This window comes from Dreissena polymorpha, chromosome 5 (genome assembly GCF_020536995.1).
Source record: "Dreissena polymorpha isolate Duluth1 chromosome 5, UMN_Dpol_1.0, whole genome shotgun sequence".
Taxonomy (NCBI): domain Eukaryota; kingdom Metazoa; phylum Mollusca; class Bivalvia; order Myida; family Dreissenidae; genus Dreissena; species Dreissena polymorpha.
Window position 1 is genome coordinate 6264139 of NC_068359.1, and position 16309 is coordinate 6280447.

The 16309-nt window shown below is 33.7% G+C and overlaps 1 protein-coding gene across 2 annotated transcripts; it reads left to right on the forward strand.

The window, feature by feature from the left end:
• The first annotated feature begins 450 nt into the window (after window positions 1-450).
• Window positions 451-14844, forward strand: LOC127881974 (antiviral innate immune response receptor RIG-I-like). 2 transcript variants are annotated; one of them, XM_052430257.1, is made up of 17 exons: window positions 451-731; window positions 4829-4995; window positions 5223-5357; window positions 5505-5864; window positions 6256-6300; window positions 6552-6740; window positions 7918-8004; window positions 8225-8410; window positions 8839-8927; window positions 9036-9284; window positions 9578-9743; window positions 11007-11093; window positions 11503-11675; window positions 11940-12081; window positions 12311-12553; window positions 12796-12963; window positions 13612-14844. In XM_052430257.1, the coding sequence occupies exons 2-17, from the start codon at window positions 4863-4865 to the stop codon at window positions 14211-14213; spliced, it is 3054 nt and encodes a 1017-aa protein (XP_052286217.1). In that variant the 5' UTR covers window positions 451-731; window positions 4829-4862; the 3' UTR covers window positions 14214-14844. The 2 variants fall into 2 exon arrangements, with proteins under 2 accessions (XP_052286217.1, XP_052286216.1); XM_052430256.1 differs by having other exon boundaries at window positions 452-731; window positions 6552-6758.
• The last annotated feature ends 1465 nt before the right edge of the window (window positions 14845-16309 follow it).

Here is a 16309-nt window from a genome sequence, read left to right on the forward strand (position 1 = left end):
TATTTTGAGAAATTCCTGTTGCCGAAGGTCAACTGGAAATTGCTTTACACAACAGACATTAAATTTTATCTTTAACAAATGTCCGGATTATATATGTCAGCTGTTTTAATTATATTTTATGCTCTCACAATTAATAAACATTTTGCAATTAAAAAGTCGCATGCGGAATTCGCTATAAAGCGAAAGCATGGTATACCGGCCTTCCATACACCCTATCGCCCGCAGAGCTTACATACGAATTGAATTGTATTTTGAGAACTTCCGAACGATAGAAGTTTTCTAAAAATGCTAGTTATGTGTTATCCATACATATATAAGCCGAGCATTGTTTCGTTTCCAATCTATAGTCGGGAAATAAATATGTATTTTTAGAAAACGAAAGTTATTTTCTAAAAATGCTAAAAATATGCTCTCATTAACAAGTATTTATCATAAACATGCATATCTTTAACGTTATTACCTACACAGAATCACGACTCGACGATTATTTAAACTAAATATCGAGAACGAACAAACATATCAAACTGTTTTTGGAAAACGTATTAAGAAAAGAAGTTGATATTGGAAAATTTAATGTAATATTTTGTTATAGATAAATCAATAGTGTGTAAGTCGTATGGATAACGAAAGTAGTTTTCAAAAAATACGACGAAAGTTGGAATATTTAAAAAGTTTCATTAAAAATAATTTCTTCACACACAGATCGGAGATAAAGAAATTTTGTTACTATTGTAAGTACTATTTTGCATAAGTATTGATCTTCCTTGTTTAAACACATACTGTTTAGAAACCCTTACCAGTTACCAATGCTATTATGTTAACAATTTTAGAAAATAATAAATTATTGATATTAATTAAGGTACACATGTACACAAATATGCATTAGTTATTTCAGGGATAGAATCTTGCTTAATGGCCGAAATCAATTTCAAAGACGATAATTACAATTATTAAAGCTTTTTAAGATCTTCTTCGTGGCATTCACTCCCGGGGGGGGGGAGGGGGGGGAGTAACTTCCTATATACGGGTACATAGGGGTTTGCCGAAAATATGGGGTGTGTTTTTTCGACTAGAATTATAGATATGGGTATGGTTTTGAGCATCTAAGTATAGATATGGGTTATGAAATCAGAAATTTGCTTGTATATAAATGCATATAGATTTGAAAGTATCAGTATCAAAATGGGTATGATAAATTTCATTCTTGTATATAAATGGGTATCAAAAACTTACAAATGAACATATAATACGGGATATAATAGCTAATTCAATAAGTATACTGTATTTATATGATAGAGATTAAAATTATAGAATGAAATGTGTCCACTTGATCAAATTCTAGTATTGAAATAGGTCCAGTTTATCAAAATTCTTGTATTGAAATGGTTCCACTTTCTCAATGGTATCGTATACAAATGGGTCTGCAATTTCAAAAATCTTGTATCAAAATGGGTCTACTTCATCAGAGTTCCGGTATAAAAATGGGTCACATTTCGGAAGTCCCAGTGGGACACCCCTACCCTAAAATTTGGGAAGTTACACCACCCCCCCCCCCGGGCATTCACTCATACAATGGCTTTGGTCGACACTAATGAATTTGTTTTTATAAAGCGTTTATGCAATATTGTCTTGAACATATAGTCACCCACTAAAGTAGCACGAGATTGGCCTTAAACGACGTCTTGTTGATTACAATAATGTAGTGGCTACATATTAGATATACATTATATACTTATAAGACACTACTATACACCAATCTCGTAGTATCTTCATTTTACATACTGTGCCGAAACTGCAACAAGATATAAACCTTATTATTTACTATAATGAATTATTAAATGCGTTGATGTGTATAAGTTCGTGTAAAGTATATTGTTGACACTTATAACTATCCATACAACCCTACGTATGGTATCATAGCTATTTTCCTGCGCTATGCGATATTATCTGATACGCCGTAACGCTGACATAGTTGAAACACCATGAACGTATGTTCTATTGCGTGTCTGTCCGTCTGTCTGTCGATAGACAAAATTGTTTCCAAATAAATTGTCCTTCAATTTTCGTCGTGCAATATTAAAACTCGCTTGGGTTAATCTTTTTGATATGAGGTTGCTCACACTTATTTATAATAATATTTATAACTATAATGGACGTTTTTCCCCAAAAAATATACTAATAATTTCTTGGATAACCATTATTTGCGCCCATTCAAAAGTGATAACATTTCTCTTGTGGATACTTTCAAACTATCCAAAATGCTGTTACTGTTTATTTGAGGTTGTGTTAAGCACTGTCTTTTTGATTTAAATTATTTTTAAGCACACCCGTGTGTTGCATGGTCATTATAACAATACCCAAATGAGCTACAAGACAAACAATTTACATGTAACTTTTTTTATAAACTTCATAAGATTTAGGGTTTTTTAAATTATCTTTTAGAAAATGTATCTTTGGTAAAAAACACTTGTTTCATTCCCGTCGTCTTTTCATTTGCGTGACTTAAATTGTGCTAATAATTTCCTTTATGGACATTTGAACCATTCACACGTGTTTAAAATTAATGACAGTATAAATTCGAGCATCAAATTTGCTTTCATGTCTTCAACGCACAATATAATGATCGTTTCTTTTTCAAATGTATTGACAAACAATCTGAACTAGTGCATGTAACTGTTTGTATAAAATTATCTTATGTGCAGACTATAGAGATATACACAAAACTTGTTTGCCACACCATTTATGATTGGTTGTCTTATTGAAATAACCGTAAACACTATGATACCTATAGATGATATTTGTTGGATTTGGTAGAATATCGATTTTAATTCACGAGTGATCATATATTTTTATTTTATTTTATGCTATCAAATGATTATTGTCCCCTACCGGTAAACCCGGAGGGGACTTATGGTTTGCGCTCTGTCTGTCTGTCTGTCAGTCTGTCTGTCAGTCCGTCACACTTTTCTGGATCCTGTGATAACTGTAAAAGTTCTTCATATTTGTTCATGAAACTTGAAACATGGATAGATGGCAATATAAAGATTATGCACGTCATTTCATTTTGTTCCTACGTCTGGAATTCTGGTTGCTATGGCAACAAATATATAAAGAAATACTGACAATGGTGGAGTTTCACCGGTAGGGGACCATATTGCTTGGCAATCTCTTGTTAATGTATGTTTGACATACCAGGCAATCTAATTTCTTGTTGGGCGCCCAACTATGTCATTCATAGTTAATTAATATGTTGTTATAAACATTCAATGCGGAGAAGTCAACATTGGTAAAATGGGCGTCACAGTGGGGAAACCTAACATATTCAAAAAGATCCGGTAAAACAATGGATCGATTCTGTTCACTGTTAATTTTCACCGTTTATAACAGTGATTAATCAGTTTTAATTCACTGATAATTTACTGATATTTGTCTTTAAACCACCGGAAAGAATAAACAAATACGGTTATTTAATACAGCACATTATATTTGTTGTAAATAAATTTCTAATGTACACACTCGTGCTTGACCTAATTAGATCAGCCAATCATATCCCAGGAAATAATATTAAGCTTCCAGACAATTCACATCAGTAGGGTCAGGTGCAATAACATAGTAACTAAATTAAACATCTCTAACATCGATATTCTTTGACATTTTCTGTCAAAAAGCATATCGTTTAGATTATGTTATGCCATTGTTTGAGTATATGATATTATATCAAGTGCGCATGGGCCAAAATCGTTAATAAGGCTAAGTTAATACGGGTGATACGGCATACATATATGAGTGAAACTACAACGTCCAGATGTCGAATGCTTAATGACTCACGATTGTGTTTCATCGAATCCTTACCCACTGGTTAAAACTTGCCACACTTACGGGCGCATATTGTGGATAGATTTATATAGCAAGATAATTAATAAAATATGTTCTTCAAAAATAACACGACGGTAGGTTCAATATTTGGACGGCCATTTGAAAAACATGTTTATTTTATTCTCTATAATCGTCGTTCAAATAATATCGCGGAGATCAAAACTTGCACGCCGCTTTGTCAAATTTGTAATTGTTTAGCTTACAAAATCGTATTATCTCGCTTTAAATGAAACGTCATCATGTATCAGTTAGTAAAGCCGGGCCTCTATAGATAGAACGGGTATAACAAACCGTGTTTCTAATAATAATTTTTTCTTGAAAATCCCGTAGTTTCAAATTTTAAAGCGAGATTATACGATTTTTATATGTGTTAAATTGTAATATATTGATAAAATATGTTACAATAACACAAAATAGACAAGCAAAATGATACATTTAAGACGAATTTCATAAAATGCAGCAAAGACAAATTAGCGCCCGAGCCGATTGTGACGAAGATATTTCGTACATGTTTTCCTACAATAACCGAAGCATTCGTCTTTTTAGTTAGTGTTTGTGTGTCGTTTAAATAGATATCGTTGCAGGAATTTAAAATGAACAGTTAAACTAAATTTAGATTCACATCGTACATGCATTATTTACATGCTGGCAAATTCGACTGTACAGACATTTTTGATTTCACAATAAATAATATCTGGCTTATTTCGCATTTTTTGACACATGTTCTTCTTTACTTTTATTTTATTTTATATTGAAATATATGTTTCATAAGGTCTTTACACATTTTATATAAATTAATAAATATTTGACAAAATCGTATAATCTCGCTTTAAACGTGCATAACTACATCGATTCCTTTTGAAATCACGCTATTGTTATTCACGCTATATTAAAAACATAAACATATCATGATATAAAATGTTTAAATCATATGTTAAATTGCTTTCTTCAGTTTTAAATATCAAAGGAGAAGCTCATATTGCAAAATGGCTTCCTACGAACATTTGGACGAGGCTACTTTAGAGTTCAGAATGACGATGTGGAGGTCCGATATAGAAAACTGTTTTAAGAATTCGGATATAGTTACAAAATTTGGACAGTATGGTCTTTTGCAACAAGGTAAATATAAACTGTGGCTAAAGTACTTCATAAAACATCGTCTGTATATAAAACAGGAAGGGCGTTGCATGTATTTGTGAGTTTTCTATATGCTACGTATTTTTATAATCTCGATATATATTTAACTTATATAGTTCAGTTTGAAAATCGTTTAATGATCTTTTTTATTTGCATTTATAACATTTTCATCAGCTAGAATATAAGAATATTGGGAATATTTTTTACAGAAGACGTTTCGAGACTGTTGGACATGTATGAACAAAAATCGTCATTATACGCAGCAAAAATAATGCTTCAAATTATCTACACAAAAAATCAACAAAGGAAATGGCATACATTCGTCAGTGCTATTGAAGATGCAGGTAAGCTAGATTAATGGTATGAAATGTTATATATCAGCGTTTCATCATTGAGAGTGCAATATTTGTGTCACCTAAATATAGCCGTATTCCGTTGATCTTAATTGAAACTAACCTTTTGAGTGAATGTTAGTAAACTGTTTTTTGTAGGCTACGAATTCGTAGTGTCTCGACTTGTGGCGGATGAAGTTGAAATTGCGGAAGAAAGAGAACGAGGAAAGCATCTTTTGCTCTTTTTCGGACCGCACCTGGAGAACAAAGTCGATCCAATTGAGTTAATTGCTTCATTACTCCAACGGCAAGTCATAAAACAAGAAGATGCAGACAGGATAACAAATGTTACACACAACAAGTCAAAGGCAGAAGGAATAAGGGTATTACTACAGCGTATACAAATGTACATGAAGCCACACAAGTGGTGGAATGCGTTCATCAATAGTTTGTGTGAGACGGGATATGAAGATATTGCTCGTCTTCTGGAACCCGACTATCTGTGCTGTAAAGCATTAGGTATTTAAACAATCAACACACGTTGTTCTTATTGAATTAGATTGTTAATTTCTGTTAGATAAACCAGTGGAACTTATAGTATAATATTTAAGATTTTTAAACACTGTATTCACTTGATTTAAACGTTAATTGCACATAGGGAAACGCAACTCTTCAATCTTGAATATCTGAATTATGCGTACAGATTTTCATCTGTGACGACCAAATAATCAAATGTACAATTTTGAATCTTAAAGCATAACTGAGGTATTCAAGGTTGAAGTGTTGCGTTACAAAAGTCTCTTAGTGTATTGTACAACGAGTATTGTCATCGGGGTAAATATTTTGTTAAGAGCGAAGGTATAAAGAATATTTGTATTTGAATATATACTAGTTTGTAACTCCTTTTCAGGAGAGGAATACGAAACAGATGATGCGTTGGAACTCAATATGGAAGGTTTAAAAAAAAATTAATATACTCTACATATAGTCTTTAGCTTTTAAAAATGTCTTTTTATATTAAACAATCCCTAAGATATGCTGCTTAATCACTGCATCGAATGCATAACTTATTGAGATACTATCGAAAAGTTAAATTTTTCAGAGTGAAGGAGAACGCAAGCAAAGTTAAAAACAATTACGCTAAACATAAACAACTTTATTTAGTAAAACATTCAGCATGTATACGCATACGTTGTGATTTTGCAGAAAAAATGGAAGTTGAGCCCAGCAGTGATCTTAATTGCCAGCCTTCGACATCTGAACAAACGAATTCAATGAACAGCATGAATGATCTAACAGCTAAGCAAGCCGAACACGTTCCTATCACTAGCATCAACTGCAATGCAGATCGAACTGAATTCAACTTGAAAGAGCTTAACATCAAACCCGACAATGGCAAAACGTTCGACAGAGGTATTGACGCAAATAGCTAGACTGTAGTAATCATTTATATTCTCGCTTAACTGTCGCGAAAATTAATATAAAATACACTATAAACGTATAATTCTAAACTACCAGTTTTAATGTTAAGTAATTGCACACACATTGTGCATTTGTATTATTTGTTTAAAATACTTTGATCATTAATCAACTCTATGTCTTCAAGGAGCGTGTAGATTTGTCTGACTCGGTTATACTTATAACTATCAATTGTTTGTCAATAACAACGGGCTGGATTTCAAAGGAAAATGACACACAAGTTCATTTGATGATATTCTTTCAATATGTTCGTACACCAGTTAAACAAAATAATCCATTGGCCGCCACGAAATGGTTCAATTTGTTTTTCTGATATTACTATACTGGGAAGTTTAAAACTCTGCACCCACTAGATGAATGTCAAAATTATTTTACACAAATGTGCATTTGATAAGAGCGTGTAAAGTCTTCGTCTGCTAACATTCTTACGAATTTGTATAGCTTCTTAAACTCAGGTCAGCGACCCAGACACATTCAGCCCCCTTGTGTATCTGTTGTCTTCTTCCATTTTCATTATGGACCTAATCATATAATATACTCGATTGTTTAAGCAACGCTTTATTTTTATGCTCCCCCAAAATATATTTTGGGGGGAGCATATAGTCGCCGCTTCGTCTGTCCGTGTGTGTGTCTGCCCGTCCGTCCGTGCACAATTTTTGTCCGCGCTATTTCTCAGCAACTAATGACCGGAATTAAATGAAACTTTATGGGAAGCTTCATTACCAAGAGGAGATGTGCATATTATCAGCGGGTTCTGGTCGAATGATTTTTCACAAAGTTATGGCCCTTTGACATGTTCTATAAAAATATTATTGTCCCCCAACTACTGTGCTCGCAAGACGTTTCCTTTTATCTGAATTTATAGTGCAATATTGTGACAAAAAAAACCTTTGAAGCATCAACCGTCTCCGACGGTTTCTTGTTGTATATATTCCGATATGATTGTTAAGTATGGAATGAATGACGTTATATGAAACAGCCTGATTTGAAGCATGTTTTGTTGATACAATTAGAGAATTGTAATTGTGTATGATTGTAATATGTCCAGCATGAAGATATTTACACATATGTCACGCATTTTTCCTGCGTGTAGATGAGAATCTTGCCGACGACTATGATGAAATGAATGAAAGGAACTCGGACTTTGGTGGGAGTGACGTTGAGGAAGATGTAGACGATAGTAAGTATGTTGGTGCGGAGTGTAGATAAACATACTGATTATAATACAAGTGTTGGCATAACTTCCGTGGTGTATTAACATGTGTTTTCCCATTCCTCACTTCAACGCTGTCTTATGACAACATATTTGAATGTATAATACGTAAGAGGGAAATTCATTTACAAGAACAATAAAATTTGACTCCTAATTCATATGTCTTGTGACATTTCATATTTATCAGACTTAAAGAGGAATCGCGACCTGAACGACCCAATCCAAAGAACATACAAGCTTGAAGACTACCAAGAGGAGTTAGCTGAAAAAGCTGTTCGCGGACATAACACGATAATCTGCGCCGAGACTGGAACGGGAAAGACCTGGGTCGCGCTGCATATCATCGACAAGCATCTGTCAAAGGCCGTACCGGGTAATGTATCTCGGAAATGACACGTTTACACGATGAAAAATATTCTATGTTGAATGACGCCTTAGCAATCTGTTAATGTGTTTATATATTTTACGCGGCTTTACTGTATACCAGTACCAATGCTTAAATATTTATAGTTTTTGATTAACATTTTGAAATATTGGGATCGTCAGGATAATGTTAAATATTCATATGCATGAAACACATACGATGAACCAGTGCATGACAATATATTATGAATTTTAAATACATGCACCCATTTTAAGGTTTTGAAAATATTCGTTCAAATTAAAATGTATTTTCAATGAACACATTGTTTTATGAGGTTTTTGTAGGGGTGTTTTACTCAGTTACATATCTGAACATGTTTTATTGCCTATTTTGCATAGCATTTTTGAAGCATTTTTCCAGTGTAATGTTTTCTTCAGGGAGTCGTAAGGCTGTCTTCATGGCAAATCAAGCAGTGTTGATAAAGCAGCAGTCGAATCGATTGAAAAAAGTCTTGCCGCAATACCGCGTAAGCATTACGAAACTTCTTTTTTTTTTGTTCGAGTACCTTTAGAAACATAATTTATAACATGCTATTTGACCTGTTGTCTGTAATGTTTTATGTCGTTTTTTATAGACAAAGCTTATAACAGGAGAGGGTGACGAATCTAGAATACTGGACGCCTTTATTCCCGACAATGATATACTATGTTTCACTCCACAAATTTTACTGAATAGTCTTGAGAGTGGAAACATATCCAGTCTCTCAAAATTTTCTCTTCTTGTCTTCGACGAATGCCATCACACCAAGGGAGATGCCCCTTACGCGAGGCTTGCAAGAAGGTATTTACAGGAGAAGAGTAAATCGAACGTAAAACTGCCACAGGTAATATCACGGAAAAAAGTACTGACTCCGATTTAAATTACGATTTCTTATAATTCTGGCTGTTTTCATCTGTTGATCATGTGGATTTAATCTGTTTAGCAATACATTGTTGCTGAGATTCCATGCTGTCAAAAAACATCTTGATTATGTTTGTTTACAAAGAAGTTGCGAAATGTTTATGTTAAATTTACAGATATAACCATTATATCAAAAAGATAACTAATGTGTTTATTTATGTTAAAATCTCGGTTAGAGTTGGATCATATATACGCATTGGACACTGTGTTTTTCAGATTGTGGGTTTAACGGCCTCTATTGGGGTTGGAAGGGCAAGGTCGAAAGAAGAAGCAGTTGAGCATATTTTACGGATTTGTGCTTGTCTGGACGTTACACCACCACTATCCACAGTTGTGAAAAATCGAAATAATTACGAGAAGTTTGTAAACACGCCCAAAGAAGGTTCGTTAATTTTTAGTTGTTTTCTTTATAGAAACTGTATCATGTTGAAATTTTTAAGTTTTAGATGTACCAATGATTGAACTCTCAATGATTTGTAGTAGTATCGGTATTCGAACTTTTTATTATGTTGAGATATATCAGTAATTGAGCTGTTTATAGTATTTAATATTACGTGTTAACAGTTATGTAACTTTCATACTATTAAGATGTACCATTTAATGAGCTGTTCTTTATGTGCAGTTGTGCCATTATTTGAACTATATAAATTATTTAAAAGAATACGCAATTTAATTTGTAAAGTACTTGACATTTTATTTTTGTCACGTGTAGATGACCCCATAATTGGACGTTACTCTTTCTCTGGTCCTAGCTACATTGATGTTTGTGACGTCATCGCTTTTATATTTCTTCATACCACATACTTTAACTGTTTGAATCTACATGCATAGGTCATTGAGTTTAAAGCGTTCAATTTTAATTATATTTTCTCTCTGACTGGCGTTTCTTGTTTGATTTATTTTTTTAGCAATCAAATAAACTACCAAGCTATGTAATATGGATCTTTTACACCCATTATTGCTGCTTCTTCATGTATTTGCGCGATGATGATCTGATATATTAATTTCATGACGCTATATTCTTAAATCTTTTACTATAAAGAAGGAATGTACTTGACACTTGTTCGTAGTTTCATTTCATCTTTCCTCAAAAAGTTCTAACTCTGTTGATCTGGTATCTTTCCTACCATTGATAAATTATATGGTAATTAAATTGAATGCTTTTTAATTCCCTTTTATTATTGTTTAATTTGAGTTACAATGCTATGAGGTTAAATTTTATCTACACTTAAATGTATCATGAATATTGCTGGGCCAAGTGTGAGGTTGAGCGCTCTAAAACCGTTTTAGATCCCCAATGCTTTGCATTGACCGTTCCAAGGCGGTGACCCAAGCTTTATTCTTATATGCTTTGATGCTGTTTTGTATTGTGCTGTTTTGTACTGTTAGGGCAATCGGTCACTTGCCTTAAATAAAGGACCAACTAATTGTTTATAATATGACTTCAATACTGCTCCAGCAGCTGGAGTTTGACTAATTTATATTGTTTAATTTTTCTTTATACCAAGTCCTTTTGTGTTGTGTTAAAATGTATTTTTGTGAATATTTGTATGGTTCATGATGATTAATTGTACCGGTAAGGGTAGCTGAAAAAAGTCAAGTAGATGTGACGTAAAGCATACACAGCTATATTCATTTTTGACAGAGACAATTAAGATGGTTGTGAAGAATCCTGACCCATGCAAACATGTTTTGCTTAAGGCAATGGAAAAAACCGAGGAAATAATGCAAGGCAGGTGTTGTTTTTAATTTATTTAAAGTTTGTAATTTGTGGTTTCCATTTAACCAATTGTGATTGCTTTTATTCTGCGACTGCACTCGCTATTGAATAATACAAGCAAATAATATATTATATTTTGACCATATCTTGCTAGAAATTATGAGGCCACAATTGGTAATGTAATAGAGGAATTATGACAACTGAAACATACACAACATTAGAAATTTTGCTGCAAACAACCTTCATACATATGGTTAAATTATCTGCCCTTCTTAACATATTGCGTTAACATTCTGGCTAATTACTTGTTATTTTTTTGATTATTTGTATGAGGAAGAAACACAATTCAAGTCTTTACATGTTATGACAAGGTGGAGTATTCCAAGCAAATACTAATCGTGTTCTTTTGCTCTGTACTCAGAAATGATAATGTTTCAAAGCAGTCTGGTTGACCTCTTCGAAGAAAAGCGCCCAAATGAGCGCGAATCGCAGGCATACAACAACTGGACCGTGGACATGATGAACGCAGCACAGCAACGAGTCGGTGACGCAGAAATCGCACGGGATATCAGCGCATCTGCCATGTACCTGAATGTGGGTTAACATTGTATTGATCAGGCATTCTCTAAGAATTCCTGTCTTGAGTCAATACTCAAATGTTAATTTATTGATTTTTCAAACCAACTAGTTTACTGATGTAATCGGTCCATACATATTTCTATTGGTAAAAGCAACTAAGATCATTAACGGTTTTGTTATTTCTAATTGACTTATGAAATCATGAACTTTGATACAAACTACTACTGAAATGGCTTAAAATACATATAAGTAATATGAATTGTTTTATCTTATTATTAGGTATACAATTCTGCCTTAGAAGTTAATAATCTGCTCCGAGTTCTGGATGTGGTTAAATATCTTGCTTCAAAACACGAAGGCGAATTTAAGGGAAAACACAAGCATACAGAAACAGAAAAGCGATTATTTGATAGTCTTCGTGGTAAGTTGCCATCTTGTTGACTGAGATTTATTTTTAAACGAACAAGAACCACATTGAAAATATACGTTTCATGCACATTTTGTGCAACTGAGTTTTGCCGGTGCGATAACGATTTACAAAAAGTATATTTGTGCTTTTAGTATGAATCTTGTTCTATTAATACATTATATGAAATAGTATACAAACACTCTGAGAAACAATAATGTGGAAATCGATTTCGTCCTATTAGCTGTCCAGACCCAACTTTTGAAATTGAACACAGACAAGGAAGCACATAATCCAAATGTGCACACAATCAGTAAGCAGCTTCAGGATATGCTCAAAGAAAAAGGAGACGATTCGCGTGCCATTGTGTTTGTAAAGGCGAGAGCTACATGCCGGGCATTGGCTGCATTCCTCGACGCGGATTTACAGGACTTCGGTTTACGCGCCAGACCATTGTTTGGAAAGCAGACTAAAGGCGCCGAAGAAGGTTAGAATGGCTTGTTTCCAAAATCGGCAAGGGAAGAACTAGTCATATAATATTTATAATATTTATAAATACTCTACAAAGTCTTCAATGTTTGGCTTGCGTTTTCGGTATTTTTACTTAAACCATTATTCAAAACATTTAATGGGTTGATATTTTGGCTGACTACATGTGCATTTAATGCTTCGAAATATCTTTTTAAAATGTTCTTGAAATCTACCAGAGACTAATTATCAAGCTTGTAGGTATGACCGAGAGCGTGCAAACTGAAACCGTAGAGAAATTCAGAGACGGGCACTACAAGGTGATGGTCTGTACATCAGTTGGTACAGAGGGCATTGACGTACCGGATTGCAACATCGTCATCAACTACAACTACTCTGGGGATGAAATCACAAAGATTCAGATGAAAGGTGAACTAGAATATGAGTGCCAATAAGCGCATGAATGTGATCATGTTATGTACATGATTTTATTCAATTTTAACGCAACGCATTTGCTAGAGTTACTTAAAACTTTTAACTTCAACAAGAAACATTTACTTGAAATGAAATCGCTCGACATTATTTATCAGATACTCGGAAACTCCATTATCATATATTAAACCCGGGTATTAAATTCATGCGTTGTTTGTTAGATTTGCATTTTTCATTGTGTACGTTTTGAATGACATAAGTGATAACAGAACAATATACTTGATCATGTAATCTTGAAAATCACGTTCAATACTGATGATAATGTATTTTTCGTTACGAAACTTCGCTATCTTCATCCATTAAGGTCAGGGCAAGGTTAATATAGGTGAGCTATACCAAAATGTGATTTAGGCAGAGTTATAATGCTGGTTTTGCAAAAACATTGCTATATATCTACATGTAAGCGCTTCATTGCTATTTAAAAATCACACTAACCACTTCGCATTATTGGATTCAAAATGTTATGTACAAATCCAAAACATCTTATACGATTAATGAAATCAAGTTTAAGCTTATAAACATAAAATGGATTTGTATGTCAATGATGCTCTATATAAAAAAATGTTTGGATGTCATATTTTAAAGGGAGAAGCAGAAAGAAAGGGGCCACTCATGTTATGGTTGGCGATGATAAACTACTAGAACAAGAAATGGTAAACGCGTATAAAGTGGATTTGATGCGCAAAGCAATGGTTGAGATTCAGAATCTTAATGCATCGAACATCCAGTACAAGATCAGGATGTTTCAGGAAAATGAAAAAAAGAAATTTCTTCTTAAGGATGAATGTTCAAAAGCAAAGAAAAGCTGCTCTGAAGAAGATGACCTCGAAGTTCGTTGCAAGCATTGTAATGAATTTGGATGTTTTGTGTCGGATCTCCGAAAATTGGATTGCCACTACTTTGTAGTAGATGCGGACTTTAGAAGCAAGGTCACACGGAAGCCTGATACCCCGAGGAAATTCGATGGGATTGAAATTAAGGTAATCATGGACTGTCCTAAATGTACCAAAATGTGGGGACATGTAGGACAAAGAGAGCAAACCGAGCTTTATCTTCTCAAACTTGCACAATTCAAGTTTGTAAGGACGGCGAATAGAGAAACATTCATTTATAGAAAGTGGACAGATGTCCCATTCCATATTCCAGAGTTGAAACCAGGCGATATTTCAAAACTGTACGGAAACTGAATAAGACTATGCGTTAAACAGAAATGGACAATATGGAAGACATTTCTTATGTAAACATGTACGTTGTATACTTAAGTGTGTTATGAGTTTAACAGAGATGGCTATACAACGTTTGTGATTATTATTATTTCAATGTTTTTATTATGATGATGATGATGATTTTAATGATTATAATGATCATTTATAGTATGTTTTAGTTGCATGATTAAGATTAAGACTATAATTATTTGTAATCGTAAGTGTATTTATATTTTAGTAAAAATGAGTGTAGTAGAAGTAAAATTAGTAGTATTATAATAGTAGTGGTGGTGATGATGGTGGATGATATGGTAGTTTTGGTGATACTAGTAGTTATAGTTGTGGTGGTGGTTGTAGAAATACTAGTTTTAGTGGTGGTGGTACTAGTAATAGTAGTGATGGTGGTGGTAGCGGTGGTGTTTGTGGTAGTGGTTGAAAAAGTAGAAATAACAATAACAATTTATTTCAGAAAAAGGAACAGAAAAGAAAAGATGCGTTATTATTGCGAGTGTAACTATACTGTTGCTTTTACTGTGTATGCATACGTTGTGATGCTGTTAATTTTTTATATATAACTCTTGGTCACTGTCTATTAATAAAGAGTCTAAACATATTGCCCGTGCACAACCGGTCTCTTCTGCAAGTCGATTTCCAATACCAAAATTATATCTTAACATCCTTTCCGCTGATTTGTATAGACATTTTTGCACAGTTTCTATACATGGCTTCAAAGTGTCATTTATAGTACAGAAACATTACTTTAATAATGTAAAATATATATTGTTAAATAAAAACGCATATGTGTCATGCCGACGAATGAAGTTAAAATCGCTTAATACTAATTTATTTATAAGGCTTTCTTCGAAAAACTGGATGTATATTACTAGCCACTTGCCTGTTGGTGGCAATGCGTGTACGTACGCTGAACTGAGCAAGCTGTAACCCACAATCATGTAAGCTGATATTCTGGATACTTGGACGTAATGGATTATACCTTGATGTTTATTTCATCAGTTGCATTAACATGATCGCGTGGTCATCTAATATGAAATCCGTTTCTGCTTCATCCCCTGTGTTCTTTTTGAAGTGTACCTGTCGGGTGTAAATATAAGAGGGACTTGAAACAAAATGACTGAATCCACATAATATCCACTGAATGTTTAAATGTAGGATCAATTACATTAGTTAGTTTCTTTAGCCTTAAATGCATGAAGACTCATATCAGATATTAAGGTCATAGAGGGCTCGCAATACTAATCCAATGTCTGCACAATGCTCACATTTCCGATTCGACTGCAAGTTTGCAGAAAAGCATATTGTCATATTATTTCTTGCTGCGTAGATGATTATAACGACGTCCGTATGATACGTGAATTAATGAAACGATAATAATTTGATGCATTCCTGCGCGCTTGCTTAGTTTATTTACATTTTCAATTATTATAACATCAGTAATATGAGTTCAACATATACCATTTCTATGCAAAATGGACATTGCTAAGACGGTCGAAATTCGATGTACATGATTGAAAATAAGCACATTGCTATAATGCTGGCGCTATAAACACAGCGTATTCCATGAGTTCATATGATCGAAGGAGATATTAAAGCGGCCGTTTAACAGATTTCACGTTTTGGTAAATTGACAAAATTACTCTTAAATATCTATTATATGCATCTTTTGACGATTTGAAAACCTGAAAATTATAAAGCGTCGTGCGACGCAAAACGATTGAATAATTTGGAAAGTTCTGTTGTTCTTTTTTTAGGGGAATATACGAGGATTGCTTATATATGTAAAAAATACATTCGCTCTATGCATGAGCATGGATGATCGATTGGTCTAGTCGGGACACTTTTTACTACTCCAGGACTCCAGGGGTCAGTGGATCGAGCCCTGTTGAGGGTTACTTTTTTACTTTTTTTAAATTATATTCTTGTTTTTTTACTGGAGATTTTTAGGTCAAATGTTTAAATTTATCAATATAAAGCATTTAATGCAAAGCTTTAATACATGCCAAAATCTGTTTTACAGTCCCTATATAAGTATTTTAGAGTTTTATCGCACGAATTAATTG